The sequence below is a fragment of the Orussus abietinus genome, unplaced genomic scaffold, assembly GCF_000612105.2.
Source record: "Orussus abietinus isolate OABI.00-Male unplaced genomic scaffold, Oabi_2.0 scaffold108, whole genome shotgun sequence".
Classification (NCBI taxonomy): Eukaryota; Metazoa; Arthropoda; class Insecta; order Hymenoptera; family Orussidae; genus Orussus; species Orussus abietinus.
In genome coordinates, this window is record NW_019394302.1 from 192,154 (window position 1) to 208,280 (window position 16,127).

The 16,127-nt window shown below is 43.1% G+C and overlaps 1 protein-coding gene across 3 annotated transcripts in view; it reads left to right on the plus strand.

Annotated features, from left to right (window-relative positions):
• The window catches only part of LOC105702310 (TOX high mobility group box family member 4), a 197,879-nt gene that overhangs the window by 175,303 nt on the left and 6,449 nt on the right, over positions 1-16,127 (plus strand). For all 3 annotated transcript variants that reach the window (XM_012429788.2, XM_012429789.2, XM_012429790.1), the window contains 6 exons: positions 2,436-2,551; positions 4,556-4,949; positions 7,100-7,212; positions 10,849-10,984; positions 15,180-15,563; positions 15,707-15,796. In XM_012429788.2, the coding sequence (XP_012285211.1) occupies positions 2,436-2,551; positions 4,556-4,949; positions 7,100-7,212; positions 10,849-10,984; positions 15,180-15,563; positions 15,707-15,796 (1,233 nt within the window). The remainder of the gene's footprint in view (positions 1-2,435; positions 2,552-4,555; positions 4,950-7,099; positions 7,213-10,848; positions 10,985-15,179; positions 15,564-15,706; positions 15,797-16,127) is intronic.

The window sequence follows — 16,127 nt, forward strand, 5'->3', positions numbered from 1 at the left end:
TCGGCAATGCGTGAGATAAATTTAGCTGTACATATGCGGACAAACGTTGACACATTGCATGTACTTGAGTTTGTTTCATGTCTGAGTGTTTTTGGTTCGTCACTGTGTCCTGCAGATATGAGTCCCAAATGAGGAGTGATAAGCAACACGCTCGTGACTCATGACCTTTTGTGCATTAATTGATTCAAATTGACCCTTTGTTACAAATTTTGCGTCGCTATGTCTATCTGGGATTGTTCATTCGGAAGTATTGTATTTCGTCGGATTACAGGCACCTGTAAGAATCTTATCGACCCCCTTCCATCGGATATCATGGCGTTTCGCTATAACACGTTTCCTGCGCTTTCAGTGTCCCTCTTTGTCGCGGGTCGTTCCGGTCCATAGAAAAATTCTCCCTAGCCAATAAAGGGTCTCATCTGCAATAAGCAGGGACCCCTTTATATTTTTCTCCTCTATGGTGTATGCGTTATGGCGTAAACGCATGTACCCGCGTCGAGTTATGCGCGCGCACGGCCTTTCCGCAGTAGGAGCGTATTCATGAGCGCGACAGGGAACGACCGAGGGGTCCGTTCATAGAAACGCCTCCCGACGCCTTCCCACGTGTTTCTGCGCTTATTATTCCTGCACGGGGAAATTATTAACGCACCTGTGCACCGCTCTAATGACCGATTCTTCCTGGTATTTACATTACCTCCGCGAATCGGACCGCCCACCTTCTTGTTCACTGCGAAACCGCATCAGGAGAGTTTAGGTTAAATGGCGAGTCTTATCGCCGGTGTTCTCGACGAATCGGTAATATACTACTCACTAAACCTTGAACATAGACGCATGGTTGATGCCTGAATAACGAGTATCTCGAAAAGTCGGGAAATGGAAGCTGAGGTTAAGTTTGGTTTACTTCCTTGATTCGGCGAGAATATCAGTGCTTTCAGTGTGGTATGAGCGTTGACGTAATACAGGTTATGTTTTTGTTTGTGACTCTGTACCTTATTAGTTGATGAAGGAATTAGATGTTGAAGGTTAACTTTGCTTAACTTCGGTAATTGGACGAGAATCAGTGCTTTCAATGTGGTATGAGCGTTGACGTAATAGAGGTTATGTTTTTCTCTCGGACACTGTACTTTATTTGTTAACGTCTAAACGTCAATTGTACACAAAATCGGGGAACATATAAAGGTTATAGTTAATTTCGCGTAACTTCGGTAATCGGGCGAGAATCGGTGCTTTCAATGTGGTACGAGCGTTGACGCAATAGAGGTTATGTTTTCGTCTCGAACGCTGTGCTTTATTGGTGGCGGCGCTGCCATCGCCGTTTTCCCGTAATCGCCCGGCCGGTTACCAAAATTCGGGCCATTATACGTGCCTAACAAACGAGCCGGGGAAATTGCGCGTCCACCGATTGGTGGGCTCCCTGGCTAGTAATTTTCTGGGGATATTGCGTGAGCTTCGGTCCGGGATTGACTCGCGTATGGGGCTGTTTACGGTGCTAGATGGGGCGCGTGATCCTCGCGGAATATCCCCGAAATTGGCGACCTTTTTTTTCCATCGCCGAATCGGTTCATTAAATCCCGGTATTTAATAGCACCGACCTAACGATTCTTTTCTCGTTTTGCCGTCCAAACGAAGCCACTGCCATCTACCGAAATTTACAGAATATTACGGACCTCTTTTACGCTACACGGTACATATATTGTGTCGCTAGATGGCGACTGTGGTAAAGTTAGAAAGAGAGGAACCACAAGTACGGGGGAGAGAGAATGACAGGACGATCGAATCCGTTTCTTTTAAGGGCGCTCACCACTGCAGCGATTTTGCAGGGCCTCACGGAGACAACATTTTTGAGCGTATTTCTAAACCGATCGAGCTCAACGAGTGTTCATATTAAAGATAAAATGTTAACCTCTGTCTACATGGGAGCGATTTTCGATAAGTGCTCATTTTCATATAAAAGAATGCTACGACATAATTTGAATGCTCCTTTAACTAAGGAGTTGCGTTATCGAAAATCGTTCCCATGTGAACAGACGTCAACGTTTTATGTTGAAAACGAGTACTCGTTGAGCCTCGATCGGTTGAGAAATACATTCAAAGTCGTTCTCCCCGTGGAGCGGCTTTTTCGTGATTTTCGGATTCCTCGCGAGGAATTTGAGCTCTCCTTGACAACCATTGCCAAATCTAGGCGTGTGCGTGCGTCCAGGTGACACGCTTCGACGCCAAGTCAGACTCGTTTAGCCGTTGCGTGAGTTCTATACGTGTAGGGCACGCACATATTTTTCTACCGCCCATGGTGCGTAGCGTCTTACTTATCCTAGCGAGAAAGTACGTTTTGGTAACCTCCCACCGAATTCGACGCTAACGCCATCTAGCGGCGGAACTCATCGTCCCCAGTTTGACGGTGAACGCCGTTAACAACGACCGTGATTTGGTATTCGCAGATAATGCAGGGTGGAGGAATGCAACAATCTCCCGATGGGTTGAGTCTGGACCCCGGCGGGTATCAACAGCCTCTTTACTTGCAACAAGAGCACTCGATGCAGCCAATCAACGTTAGGTGAGTCAAGTACGAGCAATCGGCATCTCTAACTACCTACGGCGTCATTAGACAGTAAACAAGGGGCACATAAAAGGTAGATGGGGACGTAGTTTCGGTTTACGTGTTTCGGGATATGCAGTCGGTCCCTAATGTTGACCATAGCGAATGCCTCAACCGCAAGGCTGAGCGGAACCGCAGCGGAAACCGGTGGCGTTTCGGAGCACTCGTTATCTGCACGACATCGACGGGCCCGAGAGGGCTCTCTTTAACGGCACCACCTTCTGCGGTTCCTTTTGCAAACGCGCCTCGTTGTCATTGTTGCGCGCCACCTTGCGGCTGGGGCGCACATAAATCAGGCCCAATTACCAGAGTTTCGGGCCCCTCGGATTCCTCCGCTATCCCGCAAGTCCCGAAACTACCCATCCCTTGTTTGCCCTTAAGGTGATATGAAAGGGTCATTCTATATATTGGGTCTCACATATTCATAGTTTATAGTTAAAGGCAGGATTGCATCCATCCCTTGTTTCCCCTTAAGGTGATATGAAAGGGTCATTCTATATATTAGGTCTCACATATTCATAGTTTATAGTTAAGAACAGGATTGGGTACTACCCATCCCTTGTTTGCCCTTAAGGTGATATGAAAGTGTCATTCTATATATTGGGTCTCACATATTCATAGTTTATAGTTAAGAGCAGGATTGGGGAGGTATTAAATACGTCATGTAATATACGTGGTTTACGTAATATATCGTTTGAAACTTCACCACATTATTATGGACACCCTAAGGAAGAATACGATGCTCGTAAAATTAAAAAAAAAAGTGTATTTTTTTTATTATTCGGAGAAAAGTTTCATAAATATTATCACGTTAGAGGACTAATTGCGGTGGGGGATCGGGTCGAAGAGGAGGACGCGGCGGCCATATTGGCGTTTACACCGGAAGACGGGAAACCGAGAATTTTTTTCCCGGCCCAGAGAGGGAAGGGAGGAAGGTGGAAAAGTTCTCCCGAGAGTCGCAGACGGCGAATACTGCAAATGGAAACGTAAAAGAGTACACAACATGGCGGACATCCAAAGTGGAAGAGGTGGAGAGCGAGAGACATGAAATGCGAGTGGAAAGGAAAGAGGGGGTGGCCGGGGGAGAAGTAGGAAACGTTATAAATGGGAAGGAGAGAGAACTTGCGGGAGAGGGAGAGGAACTCGAGGGGGGGGCAAAATTGACTGTCGAGTAAATTTGATTTTCGAATGCTTGCTCGAAGGCGACTGGGTGGTCGCCGGGGGGGGTTGGGGGGTGGGGAGGGGGAGACGGCTCGGGGTTAGCTTGATGTAGAGTAGGCCGTAAATCCTCCGACGCTGACGCAGCGGCGGCCATATCTCAAAAGTTATCCAATTTGTGTTAAAATAGCATTCAGCCTGCGGATGCTATATTCCACGGTTTCCCTGCCTCCCTGTTCCTTGCCCCCTCCCCCTCCCCCCGTGCCCCCTTCCCCTCGGATGTGCAAAGTATTCACGAAATTCGCAAACGATTTGCCGACTTTGCGGATCGAGGCTTCGTTGGGACCAAGGTACCGAAGGGAATCGTAGACCCGTAGGAGATTTCACGTCGTGAAAGTGGGTAGAGTTCCGCGCCAAATATATGTATAATTTTATATAAGAGCGAAGCCTTGCAATTAGACTTATAGATGTGAAATGTTGATATCTATGAATGTCAGTCTGATGTTGCGTAAAATATTCTTAAAATTTGCTCGCGATTCGCTAATTTTGCATATCGAGGCCTATGTGGGATTGACTAGTGAAGATACCGAAGGGATTCGTAGACCCGTAAGAGATTTCACGTCGTGAAAGTGGGTAGAGTTCCGCGCCAAATATATGTATAATTTTATATGAGAGCGAAGCCTTGCAATTATATTTATAGAACGCGAACGCTAATTGTTTTCAAAGTTCAATATGTTATTTCCACTTATTTCGCGTTATCCAAAATGGCGCCCAATGATACACGTTCTGTTTTTTTTTCTTCAGCTCGGCCTATAGCAGTCCACAAGGGTCGTACTCGACGATGACGTCGCCGGGGCAGCAACACAGTGGTCAGCAGCTGCTGTTGTTGCAGCAGCAACAGCAACAGCAGCACTCCCACCAACAGCAGCAACAGCAGCAGCAACAACAACAGCAGCAGCAGCATCAACAGCAAGTCCAGATGCAGCACATGCAGTACATGCATCCCCAACAACAGATGCAGCAGCAGCAGCAGCAGCAGCAACAACAACAACAGCAACAACAACAACAACAACAACTGCAATATCGAAGCCCAACGGGCGGAAGTCCACCGGCGATGCAACCTAGTGCTACCCCTGAAAACAACAACAACACGACAACCAGCGAAGATAGTGACGATAGCACACCGCATTCGGCGATGGTGAGATCCTCTTCATTTTTTACTTTATCTCTCTTATCACTAATCTCTGCACTGCTTGGTTGTCCCATAAAATCGTGCTGCATTTTTGCATTTGAAAATATTTATTTTATCCAGCGAAAATGAACAGTAATTATTAATATATTCTTTGTCATGAGATAATGGGGATGAAACACCCCCTTTGTTTTCTCTCTTTTTATTTCTCATCTCTGCCGTCTTCGTGGCCAGATCTGTGCGCAGCATACATATATTCAATGTGCACAGTTTGTGGTTAGTGTATTTACTCGGCATTGATGATTCCGCCGCCATCTTTAAGCAGACCTATTATGGGATAAAGTTTAACGGCGCGAGTGCGTAGAATTGCGCTAATATACAAAGAATGGCGCGTCTAATCGGCGCGACTTCCACGCGGATTCCGCAGGAAAGAATCCCACCACCCAAGGCGGGCTTTTTTCGATTCGGGACGAGATAGTAACGAGAAGTCTCTCGTAACGAGCTGAAAACGAGAAGCTACGAGGCAGCCGGGCAATAAGAGAAACAAAGAGATGATTGGGCAGGCAGGCACAACCTAGCAACATACGCAGAACGGGGAAGGTTGCGCCAAGGAACAATGCCCTTTCCAGCCAACATGGCGGACGGCCTCCCTTCCCCTCGACGTAACAGGGATATATAAATCCCCGTTTGACGCCCGAGAAATATCGGCCCTGTTAAAGTAACCGAACGACGTCGTCCCGACGCGTCCCTTGCCGCCATTTTGGCGAACACGAATTAAACCCTACCTTATCGCTTCGTTAATCGACTCGATGTCGCCAATTGTTCTAAAGGCTTCTTTCAACAAAGCTTTTCCACTATGGATATTTAATATCATGCAGGCAGTATGAGAAAAATGCGAATCGATCGTTTCCTTTGAGGCTCTGAAGACTGGAATGAGTTTCGGTGTGATCGATCCGTTGTTAGTTTAATGATAAACGCCGCCATTTCGGTACAGCGGGTCTACGTATCAAACGGATATTAATCACCACCTTTCTAGGTTTAATATTGGCTCATTCGATATCGGGAATTGTTCCTGAGAGAGGCTTCTGTCGATAAAGTTTCGACGAGATTAACACGTAGTATCGACAGATATCGGCCTGTAAAACAACGAAACGACGATCGTAGACGCCATGATGGATCGCGTATTTAACCGTCACTTTCCTTCAAATTTTCGAAAAGGGGACAAAGTTCCGTCGTTATCGAGTCGCGTGGAATTTTTTATTACAATCGACGATATAGCCAAAGAATAGCTAATGTTGCTAGCGAACTGGAATTATCGGTGATTAAAGATTCGTTAGTGATAACCCCATAAACAAACTCATGGTACGTGAATCGAGATTTTGGGGACATCATTTGTGAAAGCAAGCAAAGTTATAAAGTCCCTAGAACTTTAATCGGTCTCTCTCGACAATTTCGAGGAATCTTTTCACGAAGTAGAGAAGCTAGTAAAAGCATGGACCAGCGGAAAAGAGGTTAGGTCGGCGGAGGGGCTTGGGAGCACAGTACCCCTCCTGTGTTCTCCGGGCTTTTCATTATTTCATCGTGTAAATAAACTCGCTCGCTTATAGCCCGTCGTTCCTCCATCTTGTTTACTTTCCGGCCGAGTGGAAGAAATCGTGCTTCTGTAAACCTTGAAGCCTCTTTCGAAATTTCTCCCGGCCGAGAGACGCGTTTCTAGGGTCTGAAAGAAACACGCGGGGATTTTACAGGCCTCTTTGTATGTCGATCCTAAACCCGACTGTTTGACAATAAAAGTCCGACGGTGAAAGTCGCCGGAAACCTGCAAATAGCTCCGAGCCATTCTACAAATTATGCCGAGAAACGAGATTCCTAGGAAATTTAACATCCAATAACTGTTAGCGGGAATTCCGGGACACGACTACTTCTAGCCCTTTTTCCTTTCATTATTTATAAAGCTTCGGTTTAAACGACACTTCGTTACGGTGGATTATACCGAGAGGGGTTTGTTGTGTATTTAGTAAACCTCGTTTTATGCTGTAGTCTACTTATCTCAGTCTTGGATTAAGTGCTTTTTCCGTCGTTATTCAATGTTGTCGGAATTTTCGTATCAGGTGCTTTGCAATTCTTGCGATAATTAGAGATTCGTTTTATCGTTCCAGCTGGCCGGAATAAAGCGACCATCGCCGGAGCCCACGGACTCGGTTAGCAAGGCCCAGAAGAAACCGAAGGGCCAGAAGAAGAAGAAGAAAAGGGACCCGAACGAGCCGCAAAAGTGAGTACCTTTTTTATCTCGCCAATTGGAAGAGGAATTTTACATCAAATTTCTCTTCCTGACTTTTTTAACTGACCATTGCGATAGATGTACTTTAGGAATCCCTGATTACCCCGTAAGAGGAATTCCTAAAGTTGAGTATAATCCCATCATCCATTATCATACTATCATACCATGAGTACGAGCCCATCGAAAGGGTCCCAGTTGGTTACGGATTAGTTGGGCAAGAATTGTTGAAGACTTTGGAAAAATGACGGCACTATGGTTAATTTACAACACGGGATGCTGATAACAAACTAAAAAGGAATAGAAACATTACGCAGGAAGGTTAAGTCAGTCGAAATTATGGGATTTAAATGATTATTTAGAATTGCACCGGGCGTCATTTATTGTGTACTCTGAGAGACATCAATGCCTTCCCATCCTGCACAGGCGATGTCGTATCTGCAGGGGAGGCATTCATGTCCGCTATTGTACAATAGTTTTTAATATTTGTCTTTGATTTGAAGAAGTTGAAAATCTTCTACAGGCAATATACCCGAAGCCCAAATATACTGTACCATTGGGAAAGAGATTGGATGGGATTTTAATGGAATGAATGTTCTACTATATTTGGCGAAAATAGTTGATTTGAGCTTTTCATGGGAAGGAAGCAATTTCAGATGTTTTTGCAATTAATCGAGTAAAGATAAATGTATTTGGCTGTTTTTGTACATCTATTGTGCACAATTATTACGCAGTTAGGTTAGATTAAATCGTACTGCCCAAGAGATTATCTAGAGCTACAATCATTATCTTTTGTCGGACGCAATTATTACATATTTAGGTTAACTCATGTTGCGCAATGCATCATTGCGACAAATTCAATAACTCGTGTCCAGCTGAACCGCGATCAGTTTCCAACACTGTCGATCATAAATTAAAAAAAAAATAAATAAAAATAAATAGAAACATTGCGCAGTAAGATCAGATTAGTCGAATTGATGGCGTTCAAAAGATTATTTAAAATTGCAACGGGCGTAGTTTATTGCATACAATTATTACGTATTTAGGTTAGATTAAATCATAAAGTCCAAGAGATTACCTAGAGCCACGATCCGTATCTTTTGTTGGACGCAATGATATATTATTTAGCAGTTAGGGTAGCAATTTAGTAATTAGGTTAAATCAGATTGAGCGATGCACCATTACGAGAAATTCAATAACTGGTGTCCAGCTGAACCGTGACCAACTGGGAGTCATACGGTCCAGGAAAGAGTGCTTCGCTTTCTCGAAAACGAGAACCGTGCCAGGACCATTCCATTACCAACTCCAGTTGGATCGGAATTTCTCAGCTGGATAGGGACTCGTATATACCCCGTCAAGTTAGAAGCAGAAGGGGAGAGAGACGTGGACATCGTAGCGCAAGTTATTACCTCTGTGAATTGGCAATTACCGTTATTGTTGCAAGCGAAACGTAGAACGGAGAGCTACGGGAATGGGGCTCTCTCTCTTCCTCCCGGGACTGCAGGTGGAAACGGATTGTAGGTGCCTGCGATACCGACCGGGCTCGGCTCCGGGGAGAGGGCGGGAAATTAAAGCGCGAGAAACACTCGCCGGGGAAAGGGGAGAGAGGCAATTCTCATTCTCTGTCCAGGCGGTGTAATGGCGCAATAGTTGAGCTAGATTACACGTTTATGGCCGGATTAGTGATAGCCGGTCGCCGGCGTCGATAAATCCTCCGTACGACTTTACTGACCGGGAACAAAGGCCGGCCAAAGGATTCGGGATTTCTTTTTGTCCTCGCGACTTCGCAAGTACACCTGCGAAGGACGTGACGTTCGATCGTCTCGGTAATGACATCTCGATACGAAAGCGATTAGGCTTTTCTTTGAAGGGGTTGGGTTTATACAGTTTAACGAGAAATTTCTTACGCCACGGTAATTGTTTCTACTACGCGCGAGTTCGCTTATTCCGAACGTGAAATCCTATTTTCTTCGCGGTTAATGATTATAAAACAATCTGAAAGAATTACAGGCTCTACAAAACGGGACGCACTTTCATTATCTCGAACATGGGTCCATGATAAGTTCTTTTAATTGAGAGATAAATATTTTTCGAATTGACGTGCCGAACTTCGGCGTTAATTATTCGGCGTGAAACTCCACCGAGTTTCCTGATTTGCATCTATCTTGTATTTTAGTGTGAATACAATATCCGGATAACGTTTGCGTTAGTTATGTTAGTACCGCGATAATTGCAAAATGATTTTTTTCGGCGTTTAAGGTACATAGGTCAAATTTGTTTGTCTGCAGAAACAACGTTTAGTATCAAGTCCTAATCAACATAAATTTATAATATATAATATGTTATACATTTTATTTGAAAATATGTTAGAGAATTAGTAGACCATGTCTGAGTACAATTTCCAAGGAAGATGCTATAAAATTATAGTAATTTTTTTTTTTTAACAGTGTAACGCTCCGCGACCGACGCAAGACGTGGTTTCTTTACTCGAATGGCGAGTATCACTGCAGAGAGCTTCTGCTTTTTCTCCACATTTATTGCCACCTATTTATCGTGCTCGTCCATCTCGAGGATTACTCTCCGGTCGCTGCCATAAATTAATCCGTTCGAGGTTGTTAGCGATACACCGGTTAGTGCCTCCGGACTCGATCTTTATAGGCAGAAGCCGGAAATTACTTCATTTTTCCTCCTCCCGTTTATCCCTGTCGGGGGGTTTACGACTTTTCGCTGCCCTCGAATGCAGTGTCACTTAATCGGCCTCTGAAAACACGTGGCCATTTATTAGTCCCTTTTATTGATACTCGCCAAGTGGAGGACCCCCTTCTGTACACCGCTGAAAAACATTATCATAATTTTATAACATATTCCTTGGAAGTTTTATTCAGACATGGTATACTAATTTTACAGCATATTTTCAAATTAAATGTATGACATGTATATTATTAATTTAGCGCATATGTGTAATCAATCTCTGATATACGTTATAAATTTCTGTTGATCGGTATTTGACATTAAGCGTTTCTTTTGCAAACAAACAAATTTCACATATGATCCGGACATGTTCGGGGACGATTTTAGAGACAGCTCTACCCCTTAAACGGCGAAGCAAATCTTTTTGCAATTATATCACGGTATTGAGCCCGGAACTCACGGAAAAGTAGCGGGGAAGTTGTCCATGATGCCACCGGAGGTTTCTATTAATTATAATAATTTCTTTTTTTTTAACATTAAATATTTCTCGGACTCAAGAATGTCGCTACGATGTTCCTCCGCCAGTACCATCGATTCTTGTCATCTCTCGATTAAATTTCCTTAAAAGTAAGCCTATGTAAACGATCGTAAAATTACACAGTCATCTAGAAAATTTGCAAATTGCTAAATGACCTGCGGATATCAAATTGATCATTTTTCCTTAGGATTTCACAAAATTACAGTGGTGTTACAAAATTGTTCACTCACTGTTAAGATATCAAATTTGCGATTTTATGTCTTAGAAGTGTAGGGATTTTATGAATTTTTTTTGTTTTTTTTTTCAACGGTGTATGGGGACGTGGAAATTCTTTTTCGCGAACGAGAGGGAGTTTAATGTTACTTTGCGGCGAATTTTTAATCCCTTTTCTGGTGTTCCAGGCCCGTCTCGGCATACGCACTCTTCTTCAGGGACACTCAGGCTGCGATCAAAGGACAAAATCCGACTGCGAGTTTCGGCGAGGTCTCGAAAATCGTCGCCTCTATGTGGGATGCTCTGGAAACCGAGCACAAGAACGTAAGTCATCTTTCAAAGTATTAAAAAGATTCCGAAAATGAGATTCTTTGTCCAGTTTGACGCGCCAGACCAAACATAGCAAATCGCGGGTATCGCGCCTTAATGTATATACACATTTGGCGCGAAACTCTACCGAGTTTTCATACTGAAAAAATGATTTACTTTTTTTATCCTCGATAAGACGAATTTTCTCCTAGGCAGCAGTCGATGAGATAACGCATTTACGTTCTCTTAGTTTTTCCGCAAGTTATCATTTAGATTGAGACCTAATTATCAATGACAATTAGATAAAACTATTCAGATTGAAATCGTTATTACCAGAAAATTAAATGGCAATCGTTGGATATAAGAAATCAGCTGAAGAGTTGTGAAAATTGTTGGCAATAAAAGATCAACTCATAATTCGATTTAAGGGTAAAGAATAGGCAAGATCGTTGTCGATTAGAAATGAGACGTTGGATCAATAAGATCGTAAATGAAAATCAATTCAATTGTCAACGACGAGGGGAAAGTCATCTCCCGGAATAATCTGATAATCAATCGGCGGGTAATCGAATTTAACATCGCGATCGAACGTCGATTCGACGCTCGATTGTCGGCATTAACCTGGGCAGGGATTGCCGCAATCTTGGGTAATTGCGAGTTTTATAGGTACCAATCGGCGGCATCTAATTGCACGGGGAATTGAACGTATGCGGCATAATTGCGAGCCTGATTGCGATCGAAATACAGTGCAGCTCATCATTCTGCAAAGTAGCGAGGGCATGTCGTCTCTTTACGATAGTTGCAAAGAGACTCGCAAAGCTGCGTGCATATCGATGAAAATTGCGAGCACGCATATCGATGAAAATTGCGAGCTTGCGGCTATCGGTCAGGTGCAAATATCAGCTCGTTGAGTTGATGAAGCTACCTGATTAATTGATTATTAAGAGGCTGCTGCTCAATTGCCTCTGGGAGTCGCAGAATTTATCACCTAAGGTGAAATGAAACCCGCCTTAAACCAGTCGATTCGAATTAGTCACTTTTCTTTTTTTAAGAACATTTAATAAAACTAATTGAAATTTCGGCACATGGCTCGTGAGTACCCAATGAATGTCTTGATACGTTCAAAAGTTGGATTTAAGAAAAAAAATCCAAATTTTATCTCCCAAGGTGAAATGAAACCCGCCTTAAACCAGTCTATTCGAGTTAGTAACTTTTTTTAAGAACATTTAATAAAACTAACTGAAATTTCGGCACATGACTCGTGAGCACCTAAGGATGTCTTTATACGTTGAAAATGTGGATTTTCAGAAGAAAACTATTTTACTTAGCTTAGGCCAGAACCAAAATGGCGTTGTGATCTTATATCTCGATTAATACAATTCTGAAGGTGTTGATATGAGAAATGGAACTATCAGAAAGGTTGCCCAACGATTTAGAACACTAATAATCGAGAAACGCGCGTTTAAACGCGATAAAAGCAAATTAAGCGTCTTATGAGCATTTGTGTCGACATGAAGGTAATATGTTCTTTGCGTCCGTGTACTTGGCAAGTTTTTGTATGTGCTTGTGTTCATGCAATGGCATAACTACATTGTATTCATATGCAAATGTGCGCCTTGCTGGTAAAAATGCGGATTTGTTTGTAAATGCAATGTAATTGCGGCATTTCCTGAAATAACGCACAGAAACTTTATGTGAGCACACCAAACAAAAACGCTACATGAGTGCACCCTTAAGGATATATGAAAGTGGTACCTTTAGAGTCAATTGTTTATGAAACTTTTCTCTGAACAGGATGTATTAAATTGTTTGAATCTCTACCACGTTAATATGGAGGCTCTAAGGAATGTCTTGACACCCATGAAATTTCACTTTATACATCAAATTAAAGGTTTTTATAAACAAGTTAAAAAAAAATGAAATTTCATGGGTGTCAGAACCTTCCTTAGAGTTGCTATATTCACGTAGTAACGTTTCCAACGATTCGGTGTACCCAGTTTGAAAAAAAAAAAAAAAAGTTGCATAAATGAGACCGCTCAGACGTCATTTTTATGTCACCTTAAACATTATTCCGTGTGGAAACAGAAGCAGAAAAAACGCGTAGATAACTGAAATTGATGGATTACTGAAACAAAATTGTTTTAATGGCAGAATTCCACGCCTCGCCTTGAGAAACGTCGAGTGTTTGTTCGTGATTTTCAGTTTTCCTTATCGGTCCGCTGGAATTTCTAGCCTAATGAAATGTTGTCAGCACAGCGAGTGCTGATAGGGCAGCCTGAATAACTTTATCAGCGCAACGAGTGCTGATAAGGCGGCCAGAATAATTAGTAATTAGGCGCAACGAGGTTACGGCCGGCAGCGAAGACACGAACCTCTCGAGGGAACCACTTTGGGTTTGGAAAGACAAAAGACATTCTTTTTTGGGAATTCATAAGAGCACATCTCGTATTTTGTCCTCGTGCATTACCGCTAAAAGGAATTCTTAAATTTTTCCTCGAGCTGAGAGATTTACATGAGAAGATTTACGAAAGGACATTGAGGTAGAAAAAAAAGGGGAAAAAAAAATTGAAAATATTAAACCAACTGAACGGTGATGTTGTTTCTTGTGCTTTCATTTTATTAATGTGAAAATTATGTAACTGTGCGTAAATGTGCATTTTATGAAAGAAGGCTGTCTTAGAAAGTGAAACTTTTCTTACAGTTCACTATTAACATTCATAATTGTGTTTCATTATTCAGTTAATTTGCGTAAACATTTTCGTTAACATTAGCGCGTTGTTCTCTGAAGTAATCGTTTCCTTTTTCATCAGTCTTCAAACTTTTTTCCCGTTCTTCTCCTTTTTTCTAACTGAGTGCTCAGCTTCTCATGTTCATGTAAGATCTAAAGTTAATTTAAAAAGTTCTATTTTCCTTCCTTTTGTGCTTTTCTTATCTTCTTCTCCTTTTCATTGTCACTACTCTTCATATAACGTTACGAGGAATTGTTCATTTTGAGATCGCAGAGTTAACAACTACGCAAGTCAGTAAAATCCTCGATTCCATATCGAGTAGCTTAGTTCAAAGTTCACATATGAAAACCTCGGGAATATTTGCAACGACCTAATAAATAAAACCCGAATAGATTGGCGAGTGCGGCGAGATAATCCGGCGGAAATTGTCCTTTAATTCGTGCCGAATGCAGAACAGCGCCACTTTCGGCTCCGAATGGAACGACGATTAAATTCCTTTTCCGCTGATTCGAGCACGACGCGCTCATAAAATGTCCGTTTATTCCCGGGGTCGGCTTGTTTCCTCGATTTCCGAGGCGAGTCGGCCACGGCGGAGCGAGGAATTAAAATTAAAATGAAAATTTGTTGCTTGCGACCCGGGGGGTGGGGCGCCGGTAAAGCAGTGCTCAGCCGTACCGAGTAGACGGCAGCGCCGCCGCCGCAGTGGCGGGGCGCGTAATTAAATTCGGGCTCAATTAATATCATAATGAAAATCTCGTGACGCTCTGTGTCGCGCTCACAGTTCCTCTCTTTAATTCGATTAAGGGCTTACCTATTCGAGCCCTACGGTCGACGCAGTAATAATGATGATAATCCGACACCGCCGGTGCCTTTATCAGTAATGAGCTGATAAAGACGTTTTCTGTATACATGGCGTCCCAAATCTCGTACTAATCCCTGAAACTGTTGAAAGTTGATGAAATTTCAAGCCGACTTTTTTCTCGGATGATTATTCAACGAGTTATTAACGATTAATGTTGGCGTCCCCCGACACTCCATTATTAAATAAATCCTTTACCAATAAACAATTGCAATAGCAAACCTTGAGTGACCGAAGGCGATTGTTATCATTTACTGCGTTGAAAATTAGTTAAATCAATACCTCTTCAGTAGATGAAGGTAACTCATTTACGTAATTTAGCGAATTAATAATTCATGAGTTCCTACAGATGCTGTTCTTTAAACAATGAATTTATTCAGAAATTGAGAATAAAAGGAGAGTGAAATAGAAAAATGTGCACCGATCTGCCACCTGTGACTTGCTTATTCGAGATTAACCACCTTTAATTTTTAACTATTTACAACGCTACGAGACTTTAACTTGTGAATTTTCAGGTCTACAAGAAGAAGACTGTGAAGCTTATTGCTGCTTATTCGAGATTAACCAACTTTAATTTTTAACTATTTACAACGCTACGAGACTTTAACTTGTGAATTTTCAGGTCTACAAGAAGAAGACTGAAGCGGCCAAGAAGGAGTACTTGAAGGCCCTAGCAGCGTATAGGGCGTCGCTGGTCAGCAAGGGCGCCGGCGAGAACGAGCAGCAGCAACAGCAGCAACCGGTCCAATATGCCGGATACGGAGGTTACGGAGGCAACGGTGCACCTGGAAACGTTGCTTACCAGGTGTACAGCCCGCAACCCCAGCCCCCGTCGCCCCAGCAGCAGCACCAGCAACATCAGCAGCACCAGCAGCACCAGCAGCACCAGCAGCACCAACAGCACCAGCAGCACCAGCAGCAGCAGCAGCAGCAACAAATGACCATCAAGAAGTCCCCGCACCACCTAGCTGCTATGCAAGGAAATCCCCAGCAACAGCAGCAACAGGTTTGTGTAGTCTTCTTAATCGGATGCACTTGTTCAAACGGAAATAAAAAGATCTTTGATTGTACGTTGCATTACAAATCGCCTGCCCATGTGGCGTTTCTTGCAGTCGACAAAAAAACAATCAACACGTGCGCTTGTTTCAGGGATTAATGGGCAATCCGATGGCACCGCCACACATGACGCAGCAGCAACACATGCAGCAACAAGTATCGCAGCAGCAGTACATGCAGCAGGTCGGTATATTCGAAATTCCCGTGCTCGGTGGCAATCGACCATCCTTGGTTCGGGTCTAATGGCACGTAAATTCCTGTATGAGCTACTCTTAGACATTTGTTGCTGATAGTACTTGCGATACTGGAAGCGAACTCACATTATCCAGCAACTGTTACGTTCGCTACACTGTCAGTACCAAATATCTCATATCCATGAAACTGGGCAAGTTCTTGGCTAAAGGGTGGATTTAATTGCTGGAGGGACTCGCAGCAATATATTTCCTGCACATTAGTTGCAGATAATGCACAGGCAGGATGCTCTTGCGAGAAGTATTTCATGTTTCTTGCCAAT